The 13,873-nt window shown below is 36.1% G+C and overlaps 1 protein-coding gene across 1 annotated transcript; it reads right to left on the bottom strand.

Annotated features, from left to right (window-relative positions):
- Positions 1-542: 542 nt before the first annotated feature.
- LOC104221055 (membrane-bound transcription factor site-2 protease homolog) lies at positions 543-5,776 on the bottom strand. The gene is made up of 9 exons (XM_070156980.1): positions 5,639-5,776; positions 5,205-5,458; positions 3,928-3,994; positions 3,686-3,784; positions 2,984-3,087; positions 1,877-2,024; positions 1,691-1,771; positions 1,128-1,589; positions 543-936 (listed from the first exon to the last, which is right to left on the bottom strand). Exons 1-9 carry the CDS (start codon positions 5,774-5,776, stop codon positions 721-723), a joined length of 1,569 nt encoding a protein of 522 aa, XP_070013081.1. The 3' UTR covers positions 543-720.
- Between the last annotated feature and the right edge of the window lie 8,097 nt (positions 5,777-13,873).

Consider the following 13,873-nt stretch of genomic DNA (forward strand, 5'->3'; position numbering starts at 1 on the left):
AAACGTACTTAATGTCTGAGATCTGAATTATTAAGATTCAGACCTCCATTAAGTGCAAACAAATGAGGCCTAAGAAGCCGTTTGGAACAGAAATATCATTTGCTTCCTATATGTTAAGGGTAACCCTTTTGAGCACGAGTAGGTAACATCTACACCAAGTATGTCATACTCTCAATTCCATAAAGTAAACCTATTACATGATACTTCAGTAATCTTCCTTCATCCAGATAATCCTAAACTTGTGGTATGATGCCTGACGAAACCTAATTTGCAGTGTTTTCTTTTTTCTTTTCATCTTTCCATAAAATCATCACTGTTTTTCCAGCATTAAACATGCCTTGACTTTCATGTTTTCCAAGCTCTTTTCATGCTTAATCTTTCTAAGAAATTATCCATTATAAGACCCATTTCATCCACAATGATTTCTATCCTTTTGGGCCCAAATCAGCACAATTCTGTAACCATCAAGCTGTTGCAACCTTCCACAAAACTGGTATTTCCTAACATCACATTGAGGTTCCATTGAAGCTTAACACAGAAAATACACAAGAAGATATGACCACACGAGGGCTAAAAGACATGGAAATCAGAGAAAGTTATCCTTTCTATATGAGTACATACCGGTAGGCTGTTGAGAAGTGCAAGGGCCAAAGAGACATTAAAGGTGAACATCAAAAACTTTTCCAGTACGTATGGAAGATGTGCACCAAATTTAGCGGATCAACGAGGTTGATATGAAGTCAAAAGAACTGAATGCTTCATTGAATTTACATTACCCACAAAAACAAAAGTCTTAACACAGGGGTTCTCCCTTGAGTTATCATCGTCAACAACACGCGTTGTTCCAAGTTGCGAGCAATGCAGAGGAGGACTTGAATATGCTATCTCCACCCATGCTACACCGGTCGACAAAAGTGGAACAAAGCATGCTTTGTCCTGCAATAAAACATCAATTCTTCACCACACGTTCAAATGCATTTTGAGTGTGGTTGTGTTTGTTCTAATCATATAGCGCATTACAAACTACATGAGCAATTTTTCTTGGCAGTACATGACAAACATAAACAGCTGGAAAAATGATATAAAGATGTAACTTCTTGTCAAAATAGGACACGCTAAAAATTCACCTTGGAACACAAGCAGCTGCTCCTGTTGTTACGAATACTACCCCAACCATCACCACATTTCTCAAGGTTTAATATATCCGTTGCATATAAGCAGTGGAGTTCACCTCCATCCCTTTGATGGTTAACCTCAAGATTATCATCATCAGGCATGGCCTGATCCAAGCATGGAATGGTAATAAATGGACTTAATTCATCTGGGCAAGAAGTTTCATTGCCTTTCAACGAAATATGTTTGCTCTCTTCAATCAAAGAATAGGGAACACAGTAGCCTTTACCAACACTTGTTTTCATAGAGTTCCCAGGAAGGCTGTGATTCTGAGAGTTTTGATAGTGCTCAATTAGTATAGCAATCATTTGCGACCACTCCTGAAGATTATTGATGCGGATGCCATCCAATGATATTATGACATCACCAGGAGATAAATAGCCAGACAATGGCGATGTTGGAGACACATCCAGCACCTGCTCAAGATATTGTGATTGGAACACATTAGCCACAACAATGCCTAATTAGGTTCCATCAAATTAGCACCTTACAGTACAGGAAATTAATCCTCAATTACCACGGGGCCTTCATCATGAATGTAAAATGGAGACAAGATCAAGGGTTGAACAAACAACGCCCAAGCACAAACAGCACAGAGCTGAAAGAAAAGTCGCCCAATCAGTACAAAGAGTACATAATATGACAAATAAATGTAGATGGACTAGCATTCCTTAAAAAACCAAGAGCTGCTATAAGCACCCACAGCTGCATTATGCCAAACGCCAGCACAATATATACGAAGAGCAGAAACTTTGGATAATGCCAGCAATAACTCGTGATTGAATGCCACAAGAGCGCCTGGAAATAATGAAGCCAGAAATACAGCGATGTACTCCATCTGTATGCCCTCACTGCTTTTCCAGAATGTAGTGCCTACAAAAGCAGTTGTGAGATTCATGTACTGCTACTGCTAGGTCTCAAAACATGTCAACTGATCAGGTATATGACACAATAGTTAGCCAATTGTTAAATCAAAGATCATGAACGTTAACTGATGCAATTAACATGCTTAACAACATATCTATTATTTGTTGTGCAGCCATGAGGCTTATATACAAAGATTTCATAGAAGCTATTAATCATGCATAGAAAAAAGTACAAGAAATGTTAACTGCATCTTATCCTAGAAACTCTGTGCCACTACACTTTGATACCTCGTTTCCTCCAGCTCGATCAATTCATTGGTGAAACTCTACTAGAAAAAGATTCATACCCCTCGTTTCCCACCAGCCCGAACACACATGTAGAGAACTTTCCGCCATTCAGAACCCTTTGGGTAAAAGGAAGAGAATTCAGGATACTCAAACAAAAGCACCGAAGCACATGATGGGTGAACTGAGATTCATATTCTTGTCCTTTGAGTATCCATTGTTTGGGCTTTGGCTTTGGTTTTCTTGTTCCAGAGGTGTGATTAACAGGAGCATCAGAGGAAGAAACATCTGTCAGTCTGTTCATGTAACGAACTCTCTTCCTTAACATACCCTGATTATATTGCTCAATAACAGTTCAAAAATTCTCAATCATCTCTAAGTAAGCCTTCAATGAAGCCAAAGCTTAGATGCACTGCCATTATTAATCTACTGGACTGAAACCACAGATACTCATCTAAAGAGAAAATTATTCATCATTCTTCGTATATGCATTGTCCCACGTGTATTATTTTCTCCCAGTAGAAGTTAGGAAAACTAATGAAAGAGTACAAGTACAAGAAGGAACATAATCTTTCAAGAAGATTTCCATGAATACATATATTAAGTATAGCTACATTCACATTGTACTCCAAACATTTCAAAACAGTATCAGTCTTAACCTTGCAGCAGCTAGAGCGTGGCCAAGTTCATGCACTGAAACTGATATGATGGAAGATATGCACAGATATCCAATGTCAGCCAGTGAGATGGTCAAGCCTGATATCTGCGCCCAAAAACAAATGAAGCAGATGCAACTGTTTAGAGAACTCTTGATTTGAATGCAAATAGCAGTTTCTAGCCCAGATCATGTCTATGTAGGTCACAGCCATGCTCATCCCTTACCTTAAGCCCAAAAAGATAGCATTAGTCAAGACCATTTCACCCCTTACCTTATTAAGCCAAATAGACAACCAACATAGGTACACGTTAGAAGCAGCTTAAACATGCTTAACATCTTGCCTAAGAAAATAAACTATGCTCAAGAAAGAGAGCAAAAGGACAAAGGTAACTTCATCAATATTCTCTATTCATTTTTGCTTTTCAGAGGGTTGTAAGTTTAATTGTATTGAGAACAAGAGAAGAACTGGTATATGGGTCGGAAAAAAAACAATTTTTTGATTGGTATGTAATTGGCGTTCATTTATTTGCAACCTTGAGTTCTGTTTTTCAGTTCTATGAATGCCTAATGACAGGAAAAATCATTTACTTTTCATATATTTTTTTCCTGTTCCTAGCCATGATGGTAATGAAGTATTGGTTTGAAGCACAGTAATCCAAAGAAAGACTGAAAACCAAGTGAGTTATAATGTGAGAATACATACCATAGAAGAAAACCCCAACAGATATCCACTCATAACATAGCTCATCTGAGTGTTGCTATAATAGAGACACAGTATCTGGCCGATTTCATACAAAAGAATCTGGCAAGGATGAAGAAATGCTAATTCAATGGGCAGAAGTTAAACAAAATGGGAAAATCCTTTTTCCTTTGCTATTTTCAAACATTAATTAATTAGGAGATATAGAAGAAATAAAACAATACTGAATCTAGCAGGTGACTGACCATAGTAACTGCAGCCAACACGGCAAGACTAAATCCAACACCCATTGAGAACCAAGCTTTCAAGCACCTGCAAGAAAAGTAGTCACTTAGCAAGGCATAAAAGTTAAAAATAAGCCCAAACAGCTCCCTACATAATATAAAAAAGGTAAAAGTTGCAAAGAACAAATAAATAAATAAATAAATATTAGATATTTACACATAAATATATAATATTAATATAACTTAACATATATACATATTTAAGCACAAACTATAGCATATAGTCAAATACAACGAGGTTTAGTGTCAACACATTAAAACTTCCACAATCGCAAGGGATGGCCTAACAATTGAAGAGTGGAATAACAACCTTGCAAACAAAGGTTTGAATCCCAATGGAGGCCGCAGAAGGTGAACTCTTCCCATTTATTTAATTCTTGGTAGGTTAAGTTACCCAATATTCATGTTGGTGAGAAATAGCAGGAAACCGGTGGACTAGTCGTGCAAACCAACCCGGCCACTATTAATATAACAAAAATTAAAGAAATCAAATAAGTTAGAATCTTACTTATCCAAAGAAAACAGTTAGGTTAGAAATTATAATCCAACCTCATTGGGCTTGCAAAACAAGTTTGATCTCATAGAGCTAGGTTGTGCCTAACCTTCTCATATTATGTAATTCTTGTGTGCATATTGTGAGAAAACAAGGGAGGCGAGAGTTATTGATTACTTGATAATTTGATGAAAAGATCCTAGCTCTCCCTTGTTTCTTTAGCTCAGGCTCTATCTTGTTTTCTTCGCTTCTTTTAAAGAGCTGAGATTCGACATCTTAAATAGCTCTTAGTTTTTAAAGAATGCTTCTAGTCAATCTACATTTGTTTGTCAGTTAACAAATATCACCTCTCGGTCTCTCACAGTTTTCTCAACTCCTAGCTCATAAATCAAGTATGTTAGATATCTTACCGTCCAGAAAAAGGTTAAGCTTAGAAATCTTAAGCTAACCTTAGTGGGTTCACAAGCCAGCATGATCTCATAAAACTGGCTTCGCCAAAGCTAAAACTTCTTATAACATATGAGTATATTCTGCAACAACACGAGCGACGCGAGATTTATTGATTACATAATTTGATGTATACTGTGAGAAAGAATACACAATTTCTCACGGGAAAATTATATTGTTGATGTACCTTAACTATAATACAAGAGCCCCTATTTATAACAATATACAAAATCTGCGATACTCCTATTCCATGTAGGACTACGCTTATTTACATAACATCTAGCTATCTAGCACTCACCCAGAAGCCGGTGCATACAAATCATATGTATCGAGCTTGTTACATATGTAACTACTACGAGGACCAGCGAAGGACTTGGTGAAAGTATCTGTAAGCTGATCATTCAACTTCACAAAATTTATAGCAATATCCCCTAAGAGTATCTTTTCTCTGACGGAGTGACAGTCAATCTCAATGTGTTTAGTTCTCTCATGGAACACCGGATTTGATGCAATATGAAGGATAGCTTGATTATCGCACACAAGTTCATCTGGCTAATTTCACCAAATTTTAACTCCTTGAGTAATTGTTTGATCCAAACTAGCTAACATGTTGCCAAGCCATTACTCGATATTTTGCTTCTGCACTAGACCGAACAACCACATTCTGGGTCTTTGTAGAGACCTCCATTGAAGTTCAAAATACATTGTCAGTGAGCTTTTGATGCCATTTACGGCAACATCGGGAGTTTGACCCCAAGATTTCCGCAGTCGATTGAGGTAGAAGTCATCAATTGCGACGTCGGAGATGATCAAGACGAAGTTAATGGCAGTCTTTCGTTGGATGTCAAAGATTGAGGTTGCCTTCCCCATCCGGCCATTGAAGGATGGATTTCAGATGAAGTTGAAGAAGAGAGAGATGATTGAGGCCTCATTTTATTTGCACTTAATAGAGGTCTGAATCTTAATCATTCAGATCTCAGACATTAAGTGTGTTTATTTTTAAAGTCTGAATCTTCATTATTCAGATTTAATTATTAAGTGTGTTTGTTTTTTACTTTACAATCACTTAATGGGTCTGAATATGTCTGTATGATTAAGATCTATAAAGACTTAATTTCATTAAGATGCTATCATCCACTTCATTATTACTGCCGCCACCGCCTATCATTATCAATCACCACCAGTCCACCACTATACTCAACCACCACCACCATCATCCTCAATCATAGCCGCCACCATTATCAACTACAACCATCCATCATTCCCACCACCATCATTCTCAACCACAACCATACACTCATACACCTCAACTACCACAACTAGCCACCTCATCACCATCAACAAATATAATCGGCACTGCCATCATTATAAACTACCACCACCCACCATCACCTTCCTCAGTCACAACTACCACCACCACCCACCATTAATAACTATCACCACCTACCATCATCATCCTCAATCATAATCGGCGATTTTTAAAAGCAAGTTGAGGTTAGGGTATGAGACGATCAATGTTTTTAGTTTCCTATGCTCCACAAATTGGATTAGATGCAGAAGCTAAAACTAAGTGTCTGTGACCAACTTATCTTTATTGGGGGAGATCTTTATGTAGATAAAGATAGTGACGGTTTTCGCTAAATGACAGAGGGAATATGGTTATGGAAGTTGGAATGATGAAGGAAAGGTGGTCCTATATTTCTCTCTAGCTTATGATTTAGCATGTAGCTCACACATATTTAAAAAAAGAGTCTACACCCAATAACATTTAGTTGTAGCTTATGATATATATATATATAGTCGTTGTCCAGTGTTTACGTCGCACATAATAAGAGTATCATGTGCACATGATATGTGGGAGATCATCATAGAATACTTGGCCTCCTCAAGATCTAAATATGGAAAAGTACTTCCAGAACTGTATTTAGTCATTTCAAGCCAACATGTAGGTGCATATTTTTCTCAGCTTTATATCTGTTGAATCATTTTCTTTCTCTAGGCTGCGGGATGATGACGAAGGGGAAGAGAGGCTTCTGTAGACGAGACAAGGTAGAAAAGAAAGAGGAAAATAGTTCATAAAAATGTCAATAATGAAAGTCGTACTGCTATATTATCTCTAATAACTTGCTATCTCACTTTATTTGTTTATTTTTTAATTGGAACCTTAATTTGTATTGAACTAGTTGTTCTTTTTTTACTTTATTTTTTATAGCCGTAGTTCCTATTTTTTCTCTTTAATATCTAGGGAACCTCTTGATAATGAAAAGAAGTAGGAGGTCACATTTTCAGAGATTGAGAATGTTCAACTGGGTCTTCTTGCTTTTTTCGTTTAGCTTTTCTTCAACTTTTAAATTATATAAAGAGTTCTGTCATGAATATATTTCATTCTGTCAGCCCGGATGTAGTGCGAAATAAGAAAGGTAATCTTTATTTGTGCGGGATATTTACCTTTCTATGTTATCTAGAAAAACTTCTAAGAAGAAAAACAACAACAAGAAAACAAATAAGGAGGATTCTGCCAAGAGAAAGTACATTAACAGTAAATCTACGAAGTAGAAAATTAGAAATATGTAGGAAGAGTTTAATTACTTCTTTAACGAAGATATCATGTCACATTGAAGTTACCAAATATTATTTTTTGTTGCTCCTCTTCAAAATTAGGGGAAGAGTCAAGGCAGATCTGCCAACTAAGTGTTACATCTCATGTATGAAACATTTAATGGATGCTATAAAGGAAAATGATGCACAGTTAAATGCTCTGAAAGATCTCGACATACCAGTGCGTTCTATTAGTCTGAGTTTAATTGAGCAGCTGCCTAAGAGGTTGGACACCCATTCTCAATCATTTGATATTGGAGGTTCTAGAATGTCATTTTGTATGAAGGAGGTGCAAGATTGTCTTGACTTCCAATGTGTGGGCAAAAATGTTACATTTATGACTTGAGTGATAAAAATATCGAACAGTCAATTTTAGTACTCAAAGAATATTTTCCTGATATTGATTTAAGAAAACTCTCAAAGACGACTGCCCTCGATAAAATTAGAACTTTTCCCATGGATGCTAACGGTTGGAATGATGATTTTTTGAGACTATGTATATGTTACATGTTCTCTATTTTTTTCTTTCCACAAACCAAAATGGAGTTGTCATTTTGGCCCCTGGTGTACTTTGGTAGTTCAATGGATAAATTTGAGAAACATAATTGGGGAAAGGCTATCTATGATTTCTTAATTCTCTATGTTAGGAGATTTAAAGAAGGGAAGGTGGTGACCTATTTGCAAGGATGTTTGCCACTGTTGGAGGTCAGAACCAAATTAATCTTAAATAAATATTCGGCCCATAATTTGGCTAAGATATGCAGCTCATTTTATCTATTTATTTTGAGTTTTTTGACATGCATTAGATGACCGAAAGCTGAAATTGAGTATCAGTCTAAATGTTGTAGCCTCTTAAGCTGCCATTGTTACCTATGATAAAGGTGACACCATGAGCTCGGACAAAATACGACACGCTTTGGTTTTTTCAAATTTAGTGCTACACAAACTCACAATGATTTTCCTCTAGTTGTATCTGAAATTTATTAGTTCACAGAATTAACATCATCGTTCACTGGATTATTATTGTTATCTAAATAGCTAAAAAACGTGTGACACCTGCACTCTCTCAGATAATGTTGTGGTAGAATCGCCAAAACAGCAGAATGTCGGAAACACATCCGAACAGCAGGAAAGCACATCCAACGACGAGAGATGACAGACGATTCGCCAAAAGGTTTGACGATTCTTCTCCTCGGCGAGGTATTGTTTGCTTATCAATCTTTAGTTTGAAATCCAATCTATCATATATTTTCTTTCAATTCACATAAGTCTATTGTTGTTGTTGTTGTTGTTGTTATTATTGTTATTATTATTATTATTAAAGATGGTTATTCTATAATAGGTAATGAATTATAAAGCATGTTCAACATCACTAATAGAAAAGCTCAGACACGACAAGGCTTCTCTTTCTCTTGACTTTCATCATCCAATTTGTGAGGCTTTGCGTGAATTTCTAGACAAATAGCTTGGTTTGCCATTTCAGTATGATTGGTGATGTAGGGCTTTAAATTATTGTGGTTCATGCTTGCATTGTTGTTTTTGAGCAAGGTAACAGGAACAACAATGCAACAAGGTAATAAGTTCTTGTGACCTTGCTCAAAACAACAATGCAAGCATGAACCATAATAATTTAGAGCCCTAAACCACCAATCATACTGAAATGGCAAACCAAGCTATTTGTCTATAAATTCATGCAAAGCCTCACAAATTGGATGATGAAAGTCAAAAGAAGGAGAAGCCTTGTCGTGTATGAGCTTTTCTATTACTATTGTTCAACATGATTTACAATTCATCACCTATTATAGAAGAAGCATCTTTAATAATAATAATAATAACAATAATTGACTTGTGCGAATTGAAAGAAAATATCTAATAGATTGGATTTCAAACTAAAGATTTGATAAGCAAATAATACCTCACCGAGGAGAAGAAGCGTCAAACGTTTTGGCCAATCGTTTGTCATCTCGTCGTTGGATGTGCTTTCTTGATGTTCGGATGTGTTTCTGACATTCTGCTGTTTCGATGATTCTCACACAACATTATCCGAGAGAGTGCAGGCATCACACTTCTTAGCTGTTTAGATAACAATAATAATACAGTGAATGATGATAATTATGTGAACTAATAAATTTCTGATACAACTAAAGGAAAATCATTGTGAGTTTCTGTAGTACTGAATTTGACAAAACTAAAGCCTGGCGTATTTTGTCTGAGCTCCTGGTGTCACCTTTATCATAGGTGTCAATGGCCGCTTAAGAGACTACAACATTTAGACTAGTACTCAATTTCAGCCTTTGGTCAGCTAATGCCTGTCAAAAAACTCAAAATAAACAGATAAAATGAGCTGCATAGGGCCGAACATTTATTTGAGATTAATTTGGTTCTAACCTCCAATAGTGGCAATCATCCTTGCAAATAGGTGACCTTCCCTTCTTTAAATCTCCCAATATAGAGAATTAAGAAATCATAGATAGCCTTTCCCCAATTATGTTTCTCAAATTCATCCATTGGATTACAAAAGTACACCAGGGGCTAAAATGACAACTCCATTATGATTTGTGGAAAGAAAAAAATAGAGAACATGTAGAATATACATAGTCTCAAAAAGTCATCCTTCCAACCGTCAGCATCCATGAGAAAAGTTCTAATTTTATCGAGGGCAGCCGTCCTTGAGAGTTTTCTTAAATCAAGATCAGAAAAATATTTTTTGAGTACTAAAGTTGGTTGTTCGATATTTTTATCACTCAAGTGATGAATGTTAACATTTTTGCTCACACATTAGAAGCCAAGACAATCCTGCACCTCCTTCGTACAAAATGACATTCTAGAACCTCCAATATCAAATGATTGAGAATGGGTGTCAAACTTCTTAGCCAACTGCTTAATTAAACTCAGACTAATAGAACGCCCTGGTATGTCGAGATAATGCACAAACATTGTACCTTTCAGAGCATTTAAATGTGCATCATTTTCCTTTATAGCATCCATTAATGTTTCATACACGAAATGGAGCACTTAGTTTGCAGATCTGACTTGACTCTGCCCCTAATTTTGAAGATGAGCAACAAAAAACAATATCTAGTGACTTTAATGTGATATTATATCTTCTTTAAAGAAGTAATTAAACTCTTCTTATATATTTCTAATTTTCTAATTCGTAGATTTACTGTTAATGCACCTTCTCTTGGCACAATCCTCCTTATTTGTCTTCTTCTTGTTGTTCTCTCCTTAGAAGTTTTTCTAGATAACCAAGAAAGGTAAATATTCAGCACAAACAAAGATTGCCTTTCTTATTTCGCACTACATCCGGGCTGACAGACTAAAATATATTCATGACAAAACTCTTTGTATAATTTAAAAGTTGAAGAAAAGCTAAACGGAAAAAGAAAGAGGACCTAGTTGAACAGTCTCAATCTCTGACAATGTGACCTCCTACTTCTTTTTATTATCAAGAGGTTCCCTAGATATTAAAGAGAAAACAAAGAAAAAATAGGAGCAAAAAAAAAAAGTTGCACCTTTTAATTCATTTAATTAGCCTCTCTCTATTCCTACCGTTCTCTCACCTGTAATCATGTTGAGTTGTTTTTGTGTCTTATTTGTTTCATATAGTTTTTTTTTTCATTTTATATAAAAATTATGAGACTAATCATTTAGGCATAGTACTTTAATTCTTCATGCAACTACAAAAGTGCGGGCAAATTTTTATATAGAACATTTAAATAAGAAAGTTAGGTAAGAAGTCTTGTGTTACACATTCTAAATGTATTCTGACATTATAAAACTATATATAATTATCTCATTCTATTTTTGTGTCTTTGTTTCATATATATTTTTTTCTTATACATATCTTTGTAATTTGTTTTTGCATGTATGCCTTATATACAAATAAAAATTTATGACTGTTATCACAAGTAAATTTATTAGGCAACATTACTTATGAATGTATTGAGGGAAAAAAAGAAGATGACTTTAGCCAAGAAACTCATTTATCTTTTTTCTCTCATTTTTTTTGGCTTTGCTTCTTCATTTTTTATTTATCTTATTTTTAATTAATAGTCCAAATTTAATTCTTTAAATACAAAGTCAACTTTTTCCTCCCATGATTGTGTCTTTATTGGACATCTTAATATGTATTTATGCTCTTTCAAACTTTCCCTCCCCTATATTCCGTTACTAAATTTTATTGATTATGTCCATAACTCTCAAATATTATTTAATGTGTTAATTTATGGCATCATTTTGTATTCTCTCATATATGCCTATATAAATTCACCAGCTAGATCAAGAAACACAAATCAAAATTTGGTGAGAAAACTAATGTCTATTCAAGAATTAATAGAGTTTCTTTTAGTGGAAGCTTGTTTTGATGCTTTGTCCAAGAAAGGTATGTGGCGCTAAAGCGGATCTTGATGAATGCATTCATATATTCAAAGTTCTCAATTCAGGTAAATCTTCTGAATATTACTATTTTTTTCTTAAAATAAAAAAAATCTTTCTGAAATTTTGAAGATCATGCAAGAAGTTTTATTGAAATGCCATGATAACAAGATTAAGATGAGCTTTATGAATTTGAATTGCAGAATATTGACTAAATTTCGGCGCTCATCTTCAAATTTCTTTGACATAAGCAAGACTCCCGTTGAGGATAAATTTTTTCAGTACCTGCTTCGAGTATGCCATACTACACAGAGAGAGAAATTAAGATTCATCAGCAGTTAAAACAGTTCGCTATCTAAATATTTACGGATTGTCGGATCCTTTATTTATATATATATGTATAATATTTCTAAAATTAATGCACAAATACAATTTTGTTACTATGTACTTTTGTATTTAAAGTGCTGTCACGACCCTAACCCCGAACCCGGTCGTGATGGCGCCTCTCATGAAAACAAGGCTAGCTGGACCAAAACAGAACACATCTTTTAAACAGTTAAATTCCACAGATAGTTCTACAACATGATATGATAACCATAAGTTGCGGAAATAACAATAATAATAGTAGAAACCATCCCGACACAGCCCAAATCGGGGTGTCACAAGTCACGAGCATCTATTAGAGTATAAATACAACTACAAGGTCTGAAATGTACAAAACAGGACTGATGAACGAAAAAGGAGAAAAGCGGTGTTGTGAACGCTGCCAGCCACCTCGCTAAACTCCGATAATTCTACCTCTGATCATCCAAAACCCACTACCGGGTGTATAATTACCTGCATCTGCATACAAGGTGCAGGGAGTAAAGTGAGTACTCCAACTCAGTGAGTAATAAAGGTAAATAACAACTAAGCATTAAGAAATCACATAATGCAAATCAACATGCTGTATAGAAGCAGTGTAAAACCAATGAGAAAAGCAATGAAGCTGTGAAATCTTTAGAAACATCGTAGCTCAGTTTAAAACCTCTTTTGAAAATGACTTTTTCAACAGCTACGCATGCGAAACAATTAGTGCCGATAAGCACAGAACATCCGCCCCTCGGACACAAATACCACAGTATAACAGGTAAAATGACAAGTAAATGTGAAAGATGAACACATAAAGGTTCGCCCCTCGGGCAATCTCCCAGAACAGTAGCAGCCCCTCGGGCTCACTCTCGGAACAATATCAGCCCCTCGAGCTCACTCTCAGAACAATATCAGCCCCTCGGGCTCACTCTCAGTATAGTATCAGCCCCTTGGGCTAACTCTCAGATCATGATGGGTACCCGCGCTCACTGCGGGGGTGTAGACTTCGGAGGGGCCCCTTACAGCCCAAGCGCTATATCAAGCCATCTCGTGGCATCAAATCTAGGCCCTCGGCCTCATATCAATCACAAGCCACCTCGTGGCGTACATATCTCAGGCTCTCGACCTCATAATCAAATCAGTATCTCACTGCTGCGGTGTGCAGCCCGATCCAAAAGTATCCTCACAATACAGGCCCTCGGCCTTACTCAGTCAAAAATCACATAGGCCACTCGGGCAACAGTAAAACATGATGTTCAGCCCAAAAATATTATTGGAAATATCATTTCAAGTGTTAAAGCAAAATAAACTTGGCTGAGATTTGAAAACAGTGGAAAATACATGACTGAGTTCAAGTATAAAATCAAAACAGTGAGGAAATATCAACAACAATCCCCGAAGGGTTCAAATAGCTGGCACGAAGCCCAAATATGGCAATCAGCCCAAATCATGATGATAACAAATAAGTTTTAGTCTAATACGCGGTAAAATCATCAATCAAGACGGACCAAGTCACAATCCCCAATAGTAAACGACTTCACGCTCATCATCGAGCGTGTGTATCACCTTAATATAGCACTACGATGCGTAATCCGGGATTTCAATCCCTCAGGACATCATTTACAATCATTACTCTCCTCG

The sequence above is a fragment of the Nicotiana sylvestris genome, chromosome 9, assembly GCF_000393655.2.
Source record: "Nicotiana sylvestris chromosome 9, ASM39365v2, whole genome shotgun sequence".
Classification (NCBI taxonomy): Eukaryota; Viridiplantae; Streptophyta; class Magnoliopsida; order Solanales; family Solanaceae; genus Nicotiana; species Nicotiana sylvestris.